General features: G+C 42.7%; 1 protein-coding gene and 2 non-coding genes across 4 annotated transcripts in view; all 3 read left to right on the plus strand.

Moving 5' to 3' along the window:
- Positions 1-654: 654 nt before the first annotated feature.
- The window catches only part of LOC117460718 (condensin complex subunit 1-like), a 28,926-nt gene continuing 7,383 nt past the window's right edge, over positions 655-22,197 (plus strand). Inside the window, exons 1-11 of one of the 2 annotated variants that reach the window (XM_034102260.2) lie at positions 655-880; positions 1,520-1,694; positions 2,258-2,342; positions 4,582-4,718; positions 7,728-7,860; positions 9,040-9,115; positions 9,237-9,452; positions 9,878-10,038; positions 12,173-12,284; positions 15,594-15,717; positions 18,389-18,544. In XM_034102260.2, coding sequence (XP_033958151.2) covers positions 670-880; positions 1,520-1,694; positions 2,258-2,342; positions 4,582-4,718; positions 7,728-7,860; positions 9,040-9,115; positions 9,237-9,452; positions 9,878-10,038; positions 12,173-12,284; positions 15,594-15,717; positions 18,389-18,544 — 1,586 coding nt within the window. In that variant the 5' untranslated portion in view covers positions 655-669. The remainder of the gene's footprint in view (positions 881-1,519; positions 1,695-2,257; positions 2,343-4,581; positions 4,719-7,727; positions 7,861-9,039; positions 9,116-9,236; positions 9,453-9,877; positions 10,039-12,172; positions 12,285-15,593; positions 15,718-18,388; positions 18,545-22,197) is intronic. The other variant, XM_071205982.1, reaches the window with a different exon arrangement.
- Positions 1,018-1,323, plus strand: LOC117461622 (small nucleolar RNA U85). The gene has a single exon (XR_004553737.1). It is a non-coding gene; the product is annotated as a small nucleolar RNA U85 (small nucleolar RNA).
- Positions 2,968-3,276, plus strand: LOC117461625 (small nucleolar RNA U85). Its single transcript, XR_004553739.2, has one exon. It is a non-coding gene; the product is annotated as a small nucleolar RNA U85 (small nucleolar RNA).

The raw sequence follows: 22,197 nt of genomic DNA on the forward strand, positions 1-22,197 counted from the left end.
ACACACACACATACACTTTCCAGACACCCTGACACACACACATACACTCCCTGACCAAGATACCAACACACACACATACACTTTCCCTGACATCCTGACACACATACACTCCCTGACCAAGGTACCATCCACACACACATACACTCCCTGACCAAGGTACCAACACACACACACATACACTCCCTGACCATCAACACACACACACATACACTTCCTCTTTACCAAACGCACACACTTGTCCTTTTCAAGGTTCTTTTTGGGGCCAATACAATGTTTGATTGTTTGAGAAAGAATAGTTAGTGTGAAACCTTCCCTGGGAAATTAAAGGAGTAGAATCCAGTGGAAGATAAGAAGTGACTCTCCGCCCCAAAAAGGTCCATATATACTGTTGTTTATTCATGCCAAATGCCCCCTGTTTCTGACTGGCTGGTCCCGATACCTGTATCGCACAGCAGCAGAGCTGGGAGTCCAGAGTGCTCTGTAGAATTGTATTGTGTCTTTTTACCATTAAAATCAGATTATTGTTATAACTTTTATGCCGGTGTTTTGAACTCTTTCTCTCTTATTAATCTGACCAGGCTCATCTAACGGACGGCGCGGAGCAGAGCTGGGCTTTAAGCCACCACAACTGTGTCTGCTCCTACAAGCGTCACATTTATATTCTCCCTGATGTTCTCCTCAGGCTCTGATGAGGACGCCTCTGAGCTCAGCCAGAATTTACCACCAACCCCTCAGAAGGAGAAGGAGGAGGGGGAGGAGGGGGAGCTGAAGAAGCAGCAGATGTTGGTGCAGTACCTGAAAGACACGGAAACCTTCGCCCTACTGGTGGAGAGAGCGATAGCTGTCATCAACACCATGCTCTATTTGAAAACCACTTCAGGTACAAGGCAATATTCATCAAAGGGCAAACTTCATGTTTCAGTAAAGAATCACATTTGACAGTTGTTGTTGTTATTGGCTTGCGCTATTAGGTAAACGCACATCAAACAGGCATGAGACGAAATATATTGACATGTTGCCCAGTGATGAGACCAAGGCGAATACGAGCTGACTGAATGAGAGCTGGGTTCCTCTTTGCCTCCACCGGCAGGTAATCTTGGCAGTGCAGAGAAACGTTCCTGCTCTGCTGTAAGGGCCTGCCTACAGTGACCCAGCTCAACCCGAATGGTTCCTCTAAAGTCAGAGGAGTGATCACAGGGAGGATGCTGACAGTGGGAGTGGTTGTTTGTCTGTGTGTGGTGTGTGTGTAGGAGGCAAGGAGGTCACCCAGCCCTCTCAGACCTTCAGTCAGCAGTGAGTTGCATCTTTGGTAATCTGAGGGCAGAGTTTAGGACACACAAGTAATGTGTTTATGTTGAAGTTGCTCAAATAGTTCCAACACAAAAGCTTATTGCCCTGAAACTAAAATGTTCTTGTTCAACTGTCCAAAGAACAGGATTTAGCGCGAAGGCAGAAGGCAAACGTAATTTTTATTTTTCAGTAAAGAATCCCATTTGACAGCTGTAGTTTCTGGTTTCAGTGGTCCTGGAGGCGGTGCAGTTTTGTGTGACGGTGTGCGAGTTCAGCGTGGCCAACTCGGTGAGTGGGGTGAGGAAGATGTTGCCTCTGGTCTGGTCCACGGACGCCGCCATTAAAGATGCTGTCGTTCAGGCCTACAAGCGCCTGTATCTGAACCCTCAGGGAGAAAACATCAGGTCTGTGAAGCTGCCTCGCACGGCCCTAACATTGACAATTGAATGTGATTCCAGCCGATTGTACATTTATCTTAATATAAATATGACTGTCTCTTAAGGGTCGCAGCAATGGTTAACGTTAGGAACCATGGCTAAAACAGAACATGCAACACGTAACCAGAGTTTCCTTTAGAATATTTTTTTGTTGGTCAAAAATGTCCGTTAAAGTTTGAATCTTCCAGACAAAATGAGAAAAGTGCCGGTCAAAGCTCTTTGTTTAATATCATATCAATTTGTTTTAAAGCTCGATAAATAACAAACTAATTATAGTAGATTAACTACATTATACAGTAACTTATAATAAACTGAGCCCTCTCTCCGTCTCCTGACAGCCCGTCAGTATCATGCAGCTCGCGGATCAGTAATTATTTAATACCGGCTAAGGGAAACTCTGGATATAACCTCAATATGTTGCATTTTGTGTGCATGCTCAAAATGACAAATACTGTAATGCAGGCGACCTAAAACACTTGCATAGATTTGTTTAGCGCTGTGTTATTAAAGTAACTGTCTTGTTTCATCAGGGTGAAAGCCCACACTCTGGTCGACAGCCTCTCTGAGCTGATGGTCGATGCTTCTCTGGGAACAATCCAGTGTCTGGAGGAAATAGTGAGTTCAGCTTTTGTTATTTTTATATCTGGTATTTCCTTCTAGGAGGCTCAATTATTGAGAACAAGCAATGCGAGACATCTTTGTACCAGAGAGAAACTCTAGAGTAATGTAATTGGCTTGAGAGAAATGTTTTCCAATACATGCGGTCTTCAATAGTAGAGTGCTAAAACATCTTCTGCTTCTCAGAAAAACCGACAACTTGGAAGTAATATGTTCACACGCGAAAGGAACCTTACAGCATCCACTCAATTTCAGGCCCTCCAAAGTTTTAATTTGCATTCAAGTATGAAGCGGCTGCGCAGCCAGAATGCCCAAAACCGGAAGCGGTCATACTCTCGTAGCTATCATAGGAGCTATATATGAAAACTCTGTTATTGACATAAATATGACGATGGATTATCAGTAATCATTTCAGACACATTGGATTAACCTTCAGCAGCGATTTTATCATTTTAAAAGGAGAAAAAACGGCTCACGGTTTTGATTATACTGCCACAGTGCAACTCTAATTGATGAGTAATCTTATTTATGCAGCCGAAACCCACCAACTCTGTAATTCTTCAGAGAAATGTCCCGTTGCATCCAACCAAAGGTACATTTCTGCCTCTCCGGTTGACATGTTGCCCAGTGATGAGTCCAAGGCGAATACGAGCTGACTGAATGAGAGCTGGGTTCCTCTTTGCCTCGACCGGCAGGTAATCTTGGCAGTGCAGAGAAACGTTCCTGCTCTGCTGTAAGGGCCTGCCTACAGTGACCCAGCTCAACCCAAATGGTTCCTCTAAAGTCAGAGGAGTGATCACAGGGAGGATGCTGACAGTGGGAGTGGTTGTTTGTCTGTGTGTGTGGGTGTGTGTGTAGGAGGCAAGGAGGTCACCCAGCCCTCTCAGACCTTCAGTCAGCAGTGAGTTGCATCTTTGGTAATCTGAGGGCAGAGTTTAGGACACACAAGTAATGTGTTTATGTTGAAGTTGCTCAAATAGTTCCAACACAAAAGCTTATTGCCCTGAATCTAATATGTTACTGTTCAACTGTCCGAAGAACATGATTTAATGTGGACCTGTTGTCTACTGCTCAACTAGTTGCAACACAAAAGCTTATTCTTGCCCTGAAGGAAATGGTGAGTTAAACTTTTGTTATCTTTATGTGTTCTTTCTAGGACGCTCAATTATTAAAAACAAACAATGCGAGACATCGTAATAGCGATAAACTCTAGAGTTGTCTGTGTGCGTATTGGGGCTGCACGATTTGGGGAAATCTAATTGCGAATTTTCTGACAGATGATTCGATTTGCGATATTTGTTTTTAAGCGACCCAACGGAAGTTTATTGTAACATGCGGCCATAACTCCGGCTAGGAAGGTCGGACCAACGTGCTCCCGTCTCTAGCACCCCCGCAGCCCGAGCTACGAGTGAAAGAAGTAAACTTACATGAAACTTCCGTTGGGTTGCATTTGGAAAGGGCAGGCACTTTCAGAAATACTTGGCAGGTGATTGGATCAATCTGTCTATCACCTTCTATCAGGGCCACTTCTGATTGGTTAACAATGGCTGGTACATGTGGAGCACAGCACTTCTGATTGGTGTGGATGACTGACACAAGAAGAAAATAATAATAATTGCATCATTTCAAATCGATTAATGGTTCAGCTCTAGTATGTATGGCGTCTTCTTGGGCTTTTAACAAATTATGTTTTTTATTTATTTAAAACTTTTGTTGACGTTTTTGAATACAGCTTTACATGTCTTTAATCGTGAGTCACCCCCATTTAAAAGAAGTAGTGAAAAGATCTATGAAGTTCTAAAAATGTGTTTTACGGTATTGCCAAACGGTGCCGTTAAAGTGCATTCTTTCCCATTTGTGCCTCGAGTGGGTGAGCAAACCTTTTATTGAAATGCCAAGAAATGTGTTTTAAAAGCTGAATATTTGATTAAATAAAGACATGTTGTACATTTTGGAATTTATTCTATCTATAGTTTTTCAATAATTGTTGACTTTTGGACATTTTCAAAATCTCCAGAGCGATGTGTAATCAACATCACCAACACTCCTATTCAGCAACTCCTTGAATCTAACTCTACATGTGGTATAACTAGTATTCTTTCGCGTTATCGGCAACCTTGAATGAATAGACATGCAATGAAACGGCTCGATGTCCATTGTATGTTGGATTTTATTTATCTAATAATAAAACATGATGGTTTGTCACATCCTCACACTTTTCTGGCGGCTTCTTCAGGTGCAGGAGTTCTTTGGCAGTGGCAGCCTTCTCCAGTCCACGGTGGTGCAGGTGTTGTGGGAAAGGTTCACCGGCAAACGAGAGACTTCTGGATTACACAGACGAGCTGCTGTGTTGCTGCTGGGGATGGCTGCACGGTAAGACATTCACTTTTCTTGGTAGAAAATGATCTAATGGAGTCCAAAGACACTCAGGCTGCAGTCGAATTGTCAGTTTCTCTTAGGAACCTTCCTAACGGAGTGAAATGACCCAGAAGTCCCTCAGTGGCAGCCATGATAAGTGCCGTTCGAATTCTCTAGAAGAAAGGAGGTTTCAAACTTCCTTTATAACCGCCTTTAGCTTAGGAACCACTGGACCTCCCTTTACGAAAGGAGAGGAGAAAATGCTGCCCCACAATGCCTTGCAGCATTTAAGGCGAGGGAATATTCGGCCGTTCACGGAAACAACCGATTATGACCGAGAAATGATATCATGAAAGTTACGGTGCTTATTAAGCATTTTAAAACATAGGTGGTAAGTTGCCAAAGTGCTTTGTTTTGAACGTTCATCAGTATTATAATCAAAAAGAGAAATATGAACGTTAGTTTTCACTGAAATTATCAAATAAAGTCAACATTTCAGTCTTTGCTATACAATCATACGTATTGGGATCATTAGTATTAATGTGGACCACTATCCCTTAACCCAGTGGTTTTCAAACTGTGGGGCGCGGGGTGGGGGGGTCCCGAAAATATTTCTAATACCCAAGGGGGTCCCGACTGAAAAAGTTTGGGAACCTCTGCCTTAACCCCGTGATGTTTCACCCAGAGGTCAAGGGATAGACGATGGGGGCAGATTTTTGGACTATTCGACTGCAGAGGGACGTGGGGAGTTGTGGTCACTACTCACATCTGCATTTTTGTTTTTCTGTTTAACAAAAACCATATGAAATCGCTTTGCTCATAATGCGATTTAGAAGAGTAGAATGCGAATATCTTTATTGTCCTCATACAAAGTACTACGACATTCCTTTGGCAACTCTCACTGCAGTCAAAAATAGACACGAATAAATACGTGGTAAAAGCAGAGGTAGTAGCGATGACAGTGCGACGAGATAAAATTCAATGTCAACGTGCATATTTACACTTGCAGTCTAAAAACTACATTTAGTTCGCTGAGCAATCCAATTTCAGCTTTCTCCTCATGTTGTGATTTGATCTCCGTTCACATGTTTAAAGGTGCGATGTGTTGGTGGGGATGTCTATCAAAACAAACGTTGAGAGTTGAAGGATAATTATACATGATGCTCTACAGCCTGTTTAAGTCAGCACAAAATACTCTGCTTGTGTAAGGTAGTGTTTGCATGAGCATATATTTATGACCAGGGAGAGAGGTGTGGGGACGACAGATTAACGGGAGCTCTGCTGAGGTGTTTGTCAGATTTCATACGGAGTCGTGATGTTTCTGCAACACTGAGCTGTCCTCACTGATGACAGAGTAAATTGCTTTTAAATGTGGCTGCCTGTGAAATGTAATTAGATTCTCATTATGATTTTCACTGAACGCTGTCAAAATATGTTCCTCTGTGTGATGGGCAATCAGATGAAGCATTGTATCTATTTTTAATACTCATTTGCATGCTTTCTTTTCTAATCTTGAATTTGCTGTTGGAGCAACACGCACTCTGGTGTCACCTGTCTAATGGCGCGTTTCCACTGTTCAGCGTGCCGTGCCAAACCCGGCCCGTTGTTGGTTGCGTTTCCACTCGGCGTAGGTCCGGCTAGCGGGTACTTTTTCACAGTTTTCTGGCTCTCAAATCGAGGTTCTTTCCGGCCAACAACCGGGCTGATGCTAAACTAGAGAGAGAATCGCTGGCAACTACAACACAATGAACATATTTGACCGTGATTTAATTGTAATACACGTTTCCAAATGATGAAGTAACAACAAACTGATACCGGTTAGTAAAAACCATGAATTAATGCTTTGGCAAGTCTGCAGACAGACGGCAGAGAAAACCCTTTTTTTAAATGCTTGTTTTCTGAATGGAGATTGGCTAAGCTAACGTTATATATGCTCCGACCGTCCACACTCACAACAACGGCCTACAGACATAAATAAACCAGCGACTGTATCCTCCATGACCCAGGCAGTCTGGTTTGAACTCGTTTAACTTGTGTCTAGTTTCTGAACAGATATGAGGAGCTGTGAGCTCTGAGTGCTAACAGCTAACGGCTGTGTTGGTTTTTGGGGCGCTCATTGAAGATGACGTCACGGCGCCGCCTACACTGCGTTACTATAGTTACTGCCCCAGCGACTAAACTAATGGAAACGCATCATAAAGTGAGCCAGGCCTACCAAGGCCTAACCCGTGCGAGGCCCTGCAGTGGAAATGCGCCATAAACGGCTACAAAACTTTTATTTGCCACAAGTTTTAAATGAACATGAAAGGTGATATGTATCACCGGTCAAAATGATTTAATGTGGACAACCCTACCTCAAGTGAGAGAAGAAACCAATTAAATAATACAACTATCTTTGCTTACATTTGCAAACACACTTTAACATCCTTTTGATAAGAAGTTTACACTTGTATTCTTAAAATGCAGATTTCCTCTGGACCTGAAAAAGCTATAGGTGACTAATTGTTTTAGCTTAATTTGTGTTAGTTTAGTTTCATAAACAGTTTTCAAATGATGTGAAATCTTGAACATTCCTCACTGCATGGTCTTCCTTTTACATCACGCTCCTCCCTCAGCTGCTCGACATTCAGCTAATCCTCTCTTTAGTCAGAATACAAGCTCACCCTCGGCTCCTCCATTGTACTCGAAGTCACGACCATATAACTGGGCTCCCTGCCAGTTCATTTCACTGAATATATATTTCAGCGTTCCCCCTCAAGGACTGCCACAGCTGTAGGGAAGAGCGGGTTGGGAGACTATCAGCAGTCCTCCCACGCTGCTGCCTCTTCAAGCAGCCGCAGCATTCACAACCTTTTTAAATCTTATAGTGCTTCTCCTAACCCGTCCTCCTACACGCATTATCTGACGCAGCGGCTGGGTGATGCCGGGCGGGGATGTCATCACCTCACTTTGCCTAAGCACTAACCGTATGGGAATATCAAATCCATACTACTTTGTAAAAACGTCTACATGTTACTCCAACAGGGCAGAGAGGGAGGTCGTCCTCAGTAATCTGGACACTCTCTGTTCGGTGGCTCTGGGAGAGAAAGTGACTGAAGACTTTCTTCTGGCCAGAGACTCGGTTCTCACCATCAGCAGCATCACTGACCACATCAGGGTAAGAAGACACAAATCCCCACTGACTCCTTAACCCTTGGATGCCCTAAGAGTGGCTGGACCCTACACTCTTCCATAAGTGGGTCAAAAAGGACCCGTATTAGAATAATGTGTGTTTTTATGCCATTTTGGTTAAGAAAAATCACTTGTATAATATTTAGTATTATATTTTGGTTCACACTAGAAATATTTTATATTTAATTTTTGTTTTACATTTTGAAAAAAACGTTTTGAACATATCAATGCAAAAATCTCCGCTATTCTGGGACCCTCAGTATTCCAGTCCCTTTTCAAAACTCATCTCCTCTTGTCTACTCAAAGCCCCCCCCCATCAATCCATGCCGGTTGATCAAGTTTGATAGTCCTATACCCCCCACCCTAACCTTCCCTTATATTGTAAAGAGATTTTGAGTCCTTGAAAAGTCTTGTAAAAATATAATTTATTATTATTTTACTGACGGGTTTCAGATCCTGCTGTGTGAAATAATCTTCCTGAGAGGTGTCACTTGTGATGTAGTCTGTGTGGTCCACAGTGAATGTATTCCTGACAGCAACAGGTGATAAGAATCAAAGGTTCCCATAGGATTAAGTGGGTAATTTTTTACCCACTTATGGAAGCTTGGGGTAGTAATACAAAAACTACAATTTCTTAAAATGTGAATGGCACGATATCCAAAACATGTTTTTTGAGGAATAGCTGGAATATGAAATGATACATTTTTTTTAATTACAATGATACTTCAAGAAAACCACCTCACCGGGTCAAAAAAGACCCACTTATGCATCTCAGGGTTAAGAGAGCCACATTCAGTCTCTTGATAAGTACAAATATACATGTTAGTTATGGACAACATTATTTGTTAGATTTCTTTAAATAAACATTGAGACACATTTCAATCAGCTCTAGAAATGATGCATTACTACTTTGGGTTTCAGATAACTTGGCTGTAAAACAATAGTATACACGCATTGCAATTTTATTCTCGTAAGATATTTCAGGAATGCTTAAATGACTTTTTTTTTATTATTCACTTGGTCTCAAAGATAAACTGAATATAAATTGACGGTTAAAAGTCATTGTCTTTAACCTCACAAAATATGACTATTTGCTATAATGCAAAAAGACACATAGAGGGCTTAAAAACTGTTAACATTTTCTACCTTTTTTTATTTGATCCAGCAATCAAAAAGTGCTCCCTTCAGACTGCCTCAGGACCACCAGCTCTTCACCTGCCTCACACAGGCCATCGCTGAAGGTAAATGCAAACCAATATGCCTTTTGTTGAAGCATACGTTTCTTTCTTAGCCTGCACCTGTTTCCTCCGCTCTCTCCTGTTTCCTCTGCTCACTGCTCTCTGTTGTTGTTGTTGTTTGCAGGTGTGGTGATGGAGGACCCTCATTGGCAGAGCTTCATGGAGCAGGCGGTGCGTCTCCTCTACTTCCTGGCCGAGTCTCCGGACCAGCTGTGCTCCCGGCTGCTGCAGCGCTGCGCTCGCCTCTTACTGGATCAGATTGCAGAGGGTGGCGAACTCGACAAGGAAGCGAGCCAGAATCAGGACGTAACGCAAGAGTCCAATGAGCAAGGTGAGCAAGGTGAGTCGCTCTGTGCCAAATGTATCGAATGTCTTTTTACTTTATTGATGCTAAAACTAAATGAAATGTGTATTGCAGTACGGAGAGCTAACCGTTTTACCGCTTAATTTTGAATATACAACACTGTAATTGGAAATGTTTGGTTCATGGAAGTCGGAAATATCCAACGCAGCCACCCATGGAATCAATTCTTCAAACACTATAATACTCATAATATTGAAACCTAATCTTAAGTTGCAACTGTAGAGAAATACTGGCCTCAAATAGAATCATGATATGCATTAAAACGTAATAAAAAAGCATAAAACTATCTGGTGCAGCTCTAATGGAAACGCACCTATTGACCTGGTCTAACCTGTCCAGCACGCTCTTAAGACAAACTTCCCTGAGGTCTTCAATCACGTGTGTGTCCTCCTGTCCTGCAGTGAACTGTGTGTGTCTGGCACAGCTGCTGGCTCTGTGTGGCTGCGTGGCCTTCTGGCAGGTGTCTCACCTGGAGCGTAGCGTGAGCACCGAGCTGAGGAGGAGGAGGCGAGAGACGGAGGAGAGGGCGGAAAAAGCGAAGGGCCCCTCCAGCAAAGCCAAGGTAATGAGGCCGAGTTAAACACTTGACTTATGTTCAGCACCTTTTCAGCACCAACAGTCATTCAAGGACAATTCCCTTGGAGTGAATTGGTACATTAAAGGTGGGGTAGGTAATTTGAGAAACCGGATCGAGATCGCTAGAATTTGAAAATACACAACCGGAGAAAATCTACCACTTCCTCACAGAGCCCCTCCTCCAACACACACGAACGCGCACATGACCAATGAGGGCACGAGATAAGTGTGTGCCCCGATGGAAGGCTGACAGGCAGGTTGGCCATCCAGTTACTTTAGCCGGGCCGGCTCAGATGATTGGTCGTGCTTTTGACAGCGCCACGGCTTCCACAGATGATATTTTTCGTCAAAGCACTTGAGATATTCATGGCTATCGGGATGTTAAGAGCATTCCATGGAATATAACACAAAGTGTTTCTCGAGCCGGTTTCTCAAACTTACCCCACCTTTAAGTAGAGATAAGATTACATTTGTAGTTGCATGTCACTTGATTGAGTGTTCATCAATTTTAATGTGTGAATGTCAAGCACTGCACTAAGAAAAACGGTATTAAGTTGATTAAAAGAAAATTAACTCAGTGTTTTGTTAATTAATAACCATTTGCGTCTAACAAATACCCAAATGTTAAATGATTCCAGCTTCTGATGATTTGCTGCTTTTCAATGTGTCTTATAATTTCTTTGTTTGTGTATTTAATCTATCGATGTATACATTCCATACTGTTATCAATATAGTTCATGTTTATTTATAATTTTATATTTTAAGTTATGTGCAATGCCATGTTAACAAAAAATAAACCCAATTTAGCTTCAATAAGTCATGTCTAAACTAAAGATATGGCCTGGATAAAAGAAATTGCATGTCACGTTGGGCTCTGCAGGGTTTTGATGGCTGCTTTTCACAATTTAAGACACTTTATAGTCAAAACAATGAATCTGTTAATCAACAAGAGTCGGTTTGAGTCTAATTTCAGTTTATACTTGATTATTAAAAGGTGCTTCTGTAAATGAACAGTGAAGCAAAAACAGCCCCCCATCATGAAGACAATCCTGAGTCTCAGCAGGTTTTTAGACGAGAATGAATTTGAGTGACAGCCAGATGAGTGATGGCTCATAACTGTTCAGGGAACAGGAAAATAAACATCCCTAATTAGCATTACACATTTTTGTAAATCATTTGTCACTGCCACACGGTGTTCAATGTTCTCAGTGTTTATCCTAAACACAGCATGGGGGTATGAATGAGTTTCCGTTGGTGTTTTGATATATTTCTTCTGTGAAATCAGTATCTTTTGGAGCCACATTTTAATGGCAGTGTTTTCAAGGTTGAAGTGTCACTATGGGAATCTTTAAGCAGTGCAATTTGTTTGAATGATTGCACCATCATTGGAGTTTACATGATCAGAAATGTAAGAGAACCGTGGATCTTCAAAGAGCCCGATTACGATGGCAAACATTTACATTAAATCATTTGAAATCGACGATCGGGCTCGATATAAATAAATATAGCAGTAGGCGATCGATGTCCATAGATGAGAGGAACATCACTTTACGGCCCCGCCCACTTTTGGGGGAAACCAACGCGGTCATTTGAACGGCGATCGAGCCTGAAGCCACAGAGCTCTTCTGTTGCTGTCCTTTCTTCTTAGAGGAAGTCCAGAGACACTGAACTCTGGATTTTTTTTAATGTTTGAGGATCAATAAACGACACCGCAGCTTGTTGGCTGATACAACTATTATTTTCCGCCTCGCTCATGAGAGTAACAGCTGGTTAAAATTACCACCTCGCCTACTGATTTTAACCGCCGTTCAAATGACGGCATTGTTTTCCCCCAAAAGTGGGCGGGCCGTAATTTTCGCCCGGAAGTGACGTAGGTGTTACTCTCGTCTATACTTCAGAAAGTTCCCTTCTAGATTTCTAGGAATAAGTTATTATGGAGAAGTGGCTGTTTTTTATATACATTTCAACACAAGGCCGATCTAAAGTGCTTTTTAAAAAAACACTAAAGCATTTAGATATAGTGCAACACATCTAGATAAAGTTACATTAAATCAGTCATTCAAAAGCCAAGAGAATACTATCAACCGTCTTAAGTGATTGACTGTTTTCTGTTTTTCCAGCAACAAGCAGCCAATGACAGCGCCATGGAGGAGGAGCTGGGGCTGGGAGCCTCTGCTGAAGACACCGAGGCCGAACTCATCAGGAAGATCTGCGAGACTGAATTACTGGCAGGTAATACAAACCTCCAGGTTCGGTTCTTCACATCGATTTCATTTGTTTAACTCTCACAGGGGGTCCGCGGGGTCTTCAAAGTATTAAAAGTTGATAAATCAATTTAGTGAAAATGAAGGCTATTAAAAAGCATTAAACGCATTTTCCAAGGTTTTACATTTTGTTTCAATAAGTATATAAAGTGTCCAAAGAGGTTGTGTTCTACAGTCTGCCTGAATGTACTCATGGCGTAGGTGTGGCGTGTGATTCTGTGGAGTTTATTGATGGCATCCCGTTGGATTTGACGTCATCTGAAACGGACATCGCACGCTCACTGCTTGATAGCGCGAAGGTCCGTTTACGCCGGTTGCTAAGCAACATCGTTATGGGGAAATGCAAGTCTGCGTCCAAATGGTTGGAAGATAAGGAGGAAGGACACTCAATACTGCGTGGTTTGCATTCCGCCCAGCCAATCAGACATAGGAACCTTTTTCTCCCTCGAAAGTCCCTGCTCTCTATCAGGGGGTGAAAAGGTTCTCATGAACTCATTTTAGTTCCGGCTCTTTTTGGTGTGAACGAAACATTTCGGAACTAAAGTGGGGAAAGTACTGCGGTGTGAACGCGACTAATGACAAACACCGATTATGCATTTTCGAAACAAAATAAAAAGATTTTGATCTGACAAATGCATAACACGCACAAATGCGTAGATACTGGAAAAAAGAAACGCTACTCCTCATTTACAGTTCATTTTTTCACAGCATTGATTACAGATCTCTGCTTTCGTCCTTAGAACAGGGATGGGCAACTTGGACGGTGGTGGGGGCCACATCATTTATGTACTGGCCACCAGTGGGCCGCAGATTCACTTGGAATACACACACGCACTTGCATTTAAATCCGTCTCCCCGTCGCTCTGTGCAGCTGGCCTGTACTACCACTACACCTGCTGTGCCCCCCACCCTTCTTTCACATAATGGTATGATCCTAGTGTGTCCTCGCATATGATTGGCCGCATGGTGGCCCAGCTAAATAAAGACCTGCCCCCTGCCTGCAAGGATTCTCAGCAAGAGTAGAAGTGGCTGAAGATTCTGCTCCTCCCGATGGGAGGCTGCTCTTCTAGCGGCATCTCGCGATCGGCGTGTTGGAGACCTCAGAATTAAATGATCAAGTCAGAATTCTCGTGGTCAAGTCCCGAGTCATTGGTGTCCAAGTCGAGTCGCAAGTGTTTTGTGATTTTGTCGAGTCTCAAGTCATCAAATTGGTGACTCGAGTCCAAGTCATGTGACTCGAGTCCACACCTCTGCATGTTTGTATTGAACAGGTTATTTAACAGTGGAATAAAACTATTTTAAACAATTGGAAAGCATGGAAAATGTTTGCATTGAGATGAACCATTAAGATGAAGTCATGAACACTGACCCAGACATTAGTTGTCTGACTTGAACCGAAGACACTTGTAGTCTCTGCTGACGCACAATAAGGGGAATGTCAACACAGACACCGGTCAGCCCGCACTCTGCTGTTCCTCAGCGCCGCCCCCCCTCCCACTGACATTATGAATGAAAAGCATATAGTAATCATAGATAACACGGCAGGGTCCGTGACAGTTTGTTTTCATCTGATTTCAAATAAACAGTCTTGGTTTTTAGAATAATAAACTTGTTTCGCGAAATTCAGATGAAAAAAACAACTTTGACGCTTCTGCATAATTACAAGCGGTAACGTCACAGCAGGCATAACGACAGCCGGTGTTTCTTACTCACAAGAAAACACTTGTCACAGATTATTTTGTGGTATTTGGCTGCCGAAATCAGGTATGCAGCTCGCGACGTAACGATGAGTCTAGTGGACGGTACCAGGGCTCGAGCTTAAGGACGTCCCGCCGTCCCGGGGCCGCAAAAAATATTGTCGGGAGGATAACAAATAATTTTGGGAAGAATTTGGGACGAGAGTTAAAATAAAAATACCCTGCTAACTCTACTACAAACGGCGATGAAAATGAAACCGACTGCACGTTTTGTGTAGCACACAGTTATTAAACCTCCTTGTCAACATAAACACACACGCACAAAACATTTAGAAACCCGCAAAATACACACACATGTAGCTACAGCTGTGCCCGCGAATTCCTGGCCCGCAAATTTGCGGGTCTCGCTATGTACTGAGTGTGTATTTCGCGGGTTGAGTGATGAACAGTGGCATCCCGTGGAGGAATTCTGAAATGTTTTACCGTTACATCACAAATACGCACAGCAGAAACTGACCCTGGAACGCCGGCCTCTTTATTTACTTACTCCTCTTCATCCCCTATGGGTAATAAGGCTGAGATGAGAACTCTCCATCGTATTTAGTCCTTAGCAATATGCTGCCTCTCCCCATGTAGGGATGGGTGCCGAGCCCCGGTGTTAAACGGGCCCCGGGCCGCAATTATTAAAGACGGTGGTAACGTGAAGCTCCGACATTATCAGACTTTTTATCGGTACAGGAGACATTTAAAAATATAAGTCATATGTATTATTGCTACATACACATTATATCGCAGTTTTAGTTTCACCAACTCCGTTTCTAATATACAATAAGACTACAACATGCGTCTATGATGTATTTTCGAGCTTTCCAATCCAGACGAGATTTCTCTCTCCCGTCTGTGTGCGAGGGGGCGGGGCCGTTTGTAAAGGTCTCCTGACTGACAGACTGTCATCCTGGTTAGTGGTTGCTCTGGGTTCTGTCTTCAGGACAGTGTTAATTGGATGGGACTTGATTGGATTCAATATTAGAGTAATTTTCTCATTTGTGTGTTTGTTTAAATATAGTTGGCCTTTGTTTATGTGATTGAATGATTTACTCAAGTAAAAAGGTTGATGAATTATCATCTAATGATTTGTATGATGTTTTATTTAAGTTAAAGGTCACTTTGAATGATTTTAACTCATGATAATGTAGAAAAACTAACATTTTAAATTCGGGACGGTCCACATTAATTTCGGGACGGCTTGGATTGTATTTCGGGACGGTTCCGGGAGGATGGGGAAAAAAGTTAGTCGAGAGCCCAGATCAGTACTACAAGGCCGCCATGTGCCCGTCCCTGCCTTCGACAGTTGGCCAATCTCTCCATAGTATACAGTTATTCTACAACGAGTCCAGGGGTGTTACTTTTGAACCGATGGCCTTTCAACCTGCAAGTATCAGGATAGAAAACAGATGGAGATCTTTCTTCCAACTATACTGTGTGGAATCAAGCCCAGGTCGTCTCATAGCTTTTTAATAATGTCACCATGTATGTATTCAAGCCTCGTCTCCCCCTCCTCTTCCTCTCTGTGTGTTTAGAGGAGAACCTGCTGTGTGCGTTTCTTCCCCTGCTGGTGAGGGTCTGCAGCTCCCCGGGACGATACTCCCACCCGCAGCTCACCACCGCTTCCTGCCTGGCTCTCTCTCAGTACATGATGATCAGGTAAAGCTTTGAGCATTCCCCTGTTCTTATTATATTCATATGAAACGGGTAGCTAAATAACAAACGCAAGTCAATACTCTTCAAAGAAACAAAAGTAGTATTTATTTGTGTGACTATTGTATTAGAATGCACGTGTTTTTAAGAGTATAGCTAATGAACAGGCAGCTGAGCATGTATGCACAGCTGAGATAAAAGGAAATGGTTGATTTATTTAAATCAACTTTTAAGATATTTGGTTATAGTCAGCAAAATATGATGGCATCCTTATTATTCTATAAATCAGGGGTCGGCACGCGGCACCGTAACCATGCGGCACCGTAACCATGCGGCACCGTAACCATGTGGCACACTAGGAATAAGTGTGCGAAATATTTAAATTGTATTTTCGGATCCTGAACGAGACCGCTGCCAGAGCGCGTCTCCCCGTTACCTGCAGAAGGAAGCCATGCACGCAGCGCAGCCCCGTTCTCTTAACTCCAGTCGACTTTCTGCCGCTTTCCTCTGTGGTGCAGATCATCTCACCACGGAGGAAAGCGCTTCACAAATTGCAGTACCCATAAGGAGCTGTACACATGCCGCAGTTTTTGCGTGGCTGTGTATTTAGTTGAAAGCCCAGTGGCGATCTGCTCATCTCTCATCGAAATAATATGCTACAAAGGGGCGGACCGGCCATCTGTGTGTTGAACTTTCCTGTCGGCTCCCAGACCGTAGTCGAGGAAAGAGGGGGGATGACTCTCTGTCGACTCGTCTCCCAGGGCAGAAGCAACAAGCTTCAGGTTCAATAACCCACTTTAGCTTCAATGACTGGAGAGAGGCGAGCTCTTCTTGGGAGGCCGTTGCATTTATTTAGCTGTTCTTCTGTTTCACAAAATACTGTTTTTCTGCTTCCTCGTTTCACTTCCAGAAACATACACACGCTCCCTCACTGTCGCTCTACCATCCACACACACATGCACAAGCCACACCCCCCTCTCTCTCTCTCTCTCTTAAAGGGACAGCGATAACATCTCTGGAGAATCACAGAACGGACGATCGTCCTTATTATTATGCCGTTTAAACCAATTATTTAAATGTGGTTGTTAAATTCGGCATCATACGTTGCGCTGACGGGTCCACACTAGTGTTGCACGGTGTACCGATACTTGAAAGGTACCGCGATACCCTGCCGTTAAAAACGGTACGATTCCTCCGTTTCATTAGTATCGGTACTTTAAGAATGACGGGGAAAAGTACTCCCGTGAAAAGCGCCGTTTTAATAAGAGCCGTGTGTGTTCAGCGCTCTGCTTCCACTCCCTGCACTGCAGCCGTGCCTGCAGTCCCTCCCCTCTCAAGCACGCTCTAAGTCCCTCCCCTCTCTCGTGCACACGGCCACGCGCTAGCTGCCAGAGCATGTGAGAAAACGAGAAGCATGGCTGCAAGTGGGAGTGCAACTGCCGCTGCGCCTCGGCTTGTTGACAAAAAAGACGCCAGAAGTCTGTGAACGGGCCGTTCAGAGCAGAGCTCCCTGTCGGAGCGGCAGAGCGTGATGTGCACTGAAAAGTTTTTCTGTCGCAATATTATCGTTGAGCAAACTTAACGAGCAAACTAGCATCACTATCTGCTAACGTTAGCTTTAGCCTTCGTTTTCTATTAGTTTTTTTCATAGGCTATAAACGGAGGTGGTATAAGTATATATCTTGTACTTGAGTAAAAGTAGAAGTACCAGAATGTAGGAACAATCCTGCAATCAAAATGTTCCTCAAATGAAAGTACAAAAGTATTATCATCAAAATATAGTTAAAGTAGCGACAGTAAAAGTAGAAGTACTCAGGTCTTGTACTAGAAGCACCAGAGTGTAGGAATACTCTGTTACAGTAAAAGTACTGCATTCAAAATGTTCCTCAAGTAAAAGTATTAAAGTAGCGACAGTAAAAGTAGTCATCACTAATACATGCAGTGGAGTAAAAGTACACCATGTACCTCTGAACTGTAGTGGATTAGAAGTACAAAGTAGCAAAAGAAACATTGAAATACTTAAATAAAGTACAAGTATCTCAAAATTGTACCCAAGTAGTACTTGAGTTTATGAACTTAGTTACTTTACACCAGTGACTATAAAGATAGAAAGACTAAGCCTTGCACAGAGGCATGAAAATACATTTTCAAAATGCTCAACAGTGCTGCCAAAATGTTAAACTCACTGCTACACAATTAAAATAAATGCTTTTATATATTTCTATTAGATGTGACTCTTTGGTGTTTCTGTTCTTAGTAACACTGCTGCTTTAGTTGTTCTGACTGCTAAAATCATCTGTTATTCCTAATTTTAAAGCCGATATTCCGTGTTTCCCTTTTTTTAAGAAAAGTATCGAAAAAGAATCGGAATCGCAATTCTTGACTTGGTATCGGTATCGAAACCAAAATGTTGGTATCGTAACAACACTAGTCCACACACTGCTTCCCCGCAGCGAGGCTCCCCCGCCCTCCTGCTGATTTTTTTTTTTAAATGGCACTTCATATTGAAAAGGTTGCCGACCCCTGCTATAAATTAAACGCATCTCTCTTTCGTACTGTTTGCAAAGATGCAGAAAGAATATACATTATTACTTGTTAGTACTTGTAAAAAGTTGAACATCATAAAGTGTAAATGATCAGGATAACTTTTAATGCTGTGATTTCTGTCTCTAATCAGCCCCTCGGTGTGTGAGGAGAACATCCGTCTGATGTTCACGGTGCTGGAGCGCTCCACCCTCCCGGTAGTCAGAGCCAACGCCATCATCGCCCTGGGAGACCTCATCGTCCGCTTCCCCAACATACTGGAGCCCTGGACACAGAACCTCTACGCCAGGTAATAAATGACAAGTTCACTTAAAATCAGCCGAGTGAATGAGTTTGTCACGGTAGCAGCTCGTGTTCATCACCGCCCCCTCACTTATCAGATAATCTTCCACTCAAGGCGAGACACGGCAGGCAGAAACATCGTTTTTCAAGTACTGGTCAATTTTGAGATTTTGTATTTTGATTCTATAACATGTTTTCTTTCAGGCTTTTGGAATTCATAGCCTGAATTATATAACATTGTATACCTAGAAACATGGCGAAAATTGATATTTTAGGGCTGTTGACAGTATTTTCTGATTTATGGAGTGATAAAAAGAGATATCCAATGTCCCTTCTGTAAAAGCCTTAGATACTAATATGACTACAAAATGAAACAAGAATTTTGAACCTGGCTTTATCCAAAGTTCAGATTTCGATTCCTGAAATGTGTTAAAATATGTGCATATTTAATGAGATAATGGCTCATTTGCATATTTAAACAAGCTATTTCAGAATACTTGTAATACAAAAAACAATTGCCTTATTGTAAGTCAATAGCTGGAGAAATTTCTAGCTGATACCTTTAACTTAAAAAAATTACCCTATTCACCTGGAGTGTCTCGCCTTAATCACAACTAGGGGCTGTGCTGGTTGTATAGTCGGACCGCTGCAGGAAGGAAAGACCTGCGGCATCTCCGTGAGACAGCGGGGATGCAGCTGTATATTTTATAATATACAGTCCTTTCACAGCACAAGTCCAGTAGCGGTGTAGCTTGGACAGCCAATACTTGGCGTGCCGTTGAGTGGGTGTTGTGTAAAATATGTTTCCTCTCAGAGCACCATCTTCCTCTCAGCCACTGAAGGGTTGCTGCTGTCACGATGCTCCACTGAGCCACATGATGGGGAACTTTTCCTCTTTCCATCACTACTTCTTTAATGGGGGAGAAACTAACTTTGAGATGATCCATGTTAGTAAACTCTGATGACAAGATACACTTATATTATTCTGCAAATTCATCACATTTCCTTATTACCCACTGTGTCTTCAGCGCCTTCACAAACGTGTGCATAAGGAAGTGTGTGTCCATCCAGTTAAAGCAGATGTCTGGTTTCCACAAGCAGATGACCCATGTGGAGTTATGCACCACTTGCATTAAAACTGATACCCAACAGCACTTATTTATATATTATACTCTCTGTATTAACAAAAGTACTCGTTTCCTCTTTCCATCACCACTTTCTAAAAGGGAGAACATACGTTGAGATTATCTATGTTAGTAAACTCTGATGTCAAGATGCACTAAAATGTTTCCTAGTTACCCACAGTCTGTGTTCACCCCATCATAAAAAGCTAATTTGACACTGCTTTTAATTAATGTACTACTATAAAGTTATAATTTCATTGTATAGCACCCTATTGATTGTATGTTTCTTACTGGAGCTTGACTGGAAAAATAATAGGACTGTTCTTAAACTGTGTGTAGACAACTGACTGATATTTTGAGATGTGGTCAATGCACACGTTTTTTACGTCTATTTTGATCTGGTTTTTGGTTAGGTTTGTCTTAAGTGTCGGTCTAGGTATAATCTATTGACTGTTGAGAATACCTATATTAAACGCAACTGGTACCTGTATTGTATATTGGTATGCAACAGTACTTTTTTCTTGCTACTTTACTCTTTGTCATAACAGAAAACTAGAGTTCAGTTTAAATGTTCTCCTAATCGCCAAACTATTTTTAATGGAGTGAACAAACTTTGAGATCTTCTTTTGTATACTGACCTAAGCGGTTGCCATGGAAACTGACCAGTGCTATATGGCCAGTAGATGAAACCCGCCCCCTACACGCGTGACCCGGGGTGGATCCCGTGACCGCCTCAGACGAGGGACACTTTTAGACAAGGAACAGCCTAATTACTAGTGTGTTGCGTATTGTGAGTCGAATCAATGACTAGTGTGTTGTAATTATACAGAGCGGTTGGCTGAGCAGGAGGGAGTAATCTGGGGTGAAGGCGAAGGGTCTTCACCCCACTACTCTAGTAGGTACGCTTTCCTTTGTAAAACCCTGAATGGTTTCTGCATGTTTTGCTGTAGCTGAAGTTTCCGTGTTTGATGAAGTGTGGTTTTAATTATAACGGTTGATGATGCTCGTGTAAAACATTCTGTTCCTTCATAATGCTGCTCCGCCCCACTTGTGTTTTCTAGCTGATAAACATGTCACAATGTTCCCTAATTGTCTCCCACACACCAGCACCTCCACTCTTCTGCAGGCTGCTGCCCTGGAGCCTCCTGATAAGCGCATTAAGAATTAATTACCCGTTACCAACTCGCGCATTGGCATTCGAAAGTGTTCTGAACGAGTGTCTGATCGTCTGCCAGGAGTCGTGCTCTCTGGCATAAAGGAGAAATGGTTAATGAGGTTCTTTTGTGCTCTGATTTGGGGTGAGGGTACATCTAAATTGTTCTCAGAGAGCGATCAGATTGCTCCGCTACAGCCTGTCTAACTCTCTGTATTCAGCCGAGGCTCTGACAGTAGTTAGGTTTCACTAACCTTCTGCTTAAAAACCCATTCTTTATAGAAAGCTTAATCATCGAGGACTGGGAAGTCACAACTGCACAGGTTGCAACAGTTTTTAGTTTGTCCACCTACTACAATGCGTTTGTTTGCAGACATTCATGGTGCCATTACTGACTTTGCTGATCCCCTGATTCACCTTAAAGGGGACCTAGTATGCAAAATGCACTTTTGTACATCTTTAATACATGAAAACACAACCCTCTCTATTTTCCTCCATACCCAAATCTCTAAAAAAAAAAAAAAAAGAGGCTGCAACGGATCTGATACAGACTGATCCAGATTTGAACACTGTCCTGACGTCAGGTCGGTGGCGCTACGGCTATTGGTCAACTCTCCACCTATCAGGGGAATGTGGGGTTGGGCCACTGCCGGCCATTGCTGCTCGAAAGCGCTGGAGACGCTGTAGTACATATGCCAGGCCTGTAAGTGGCGCTGTAGTCTGCCACAAAAGCAGCGAAGAAGACTTTTCTTGCATGGTTGCCCTTCTGTTTATTCTCCGCTGTGGCTCTTTTTCTCCCTTCCCGAGGCAAGCGTTTGCGCCTCCTGCTCTAAAACAAATGAATAATTACTATATAATCATATGTAAGGGATAATGTGCAGCGACGCGGTCATTATGGGGAAAAGAACACCGACAGGCTGATCAGGAGCCCGACGCGGAGGGATCTAGATCAGCATGAAGGCACATTATCCCGCTTGTTACATGGCCACATTCTCGACAAAGTAACGACATGACTCCCAATATTAATTGAAATGCTTTTATGGATTTAGAAAATGATTTTGATTTAAAAAATAGTTGTATGTATTGATTTAAATTGACATGCATCCGCTAAGAAAAATAGTCTGTTACTGTTTGAACTAACGTAGCAACGGCAGGAACTGCTTCGATAGCGTTTTTGAGGAGCTTTTTGATTACAGATTTGAAAACATCGTTGCTTGCTTTAAAAGTAGCACAATTCATTATGTCAAACCTTGGGAAGTATCTAGATATCCCTGCCCTAATGCCAAAGTAACTGCCAACTTCCCTCTCCTGCAGGGGGCGTGGTCAGTTGCAGCTCACAGAATCAGCCCCCTGCAAAAACAAGGCTGGAAAGAGCAAATGGAG

Source organism: Pseudochaenichthys georgianus, chromosome 16, assembly GCF_902827115.2.
Source record: "Pseudochaenichthys georgianus chromosome 16, fPseGeo1.2, whole genome shotgun sequence".
Lineage (NCBI taxonomy): Eukaryota > Metazoa > Chordata > Actinopteri > Perciformes > Channichthyidae > Pseudochaenichthys > Pseudochaenichthys georgianus.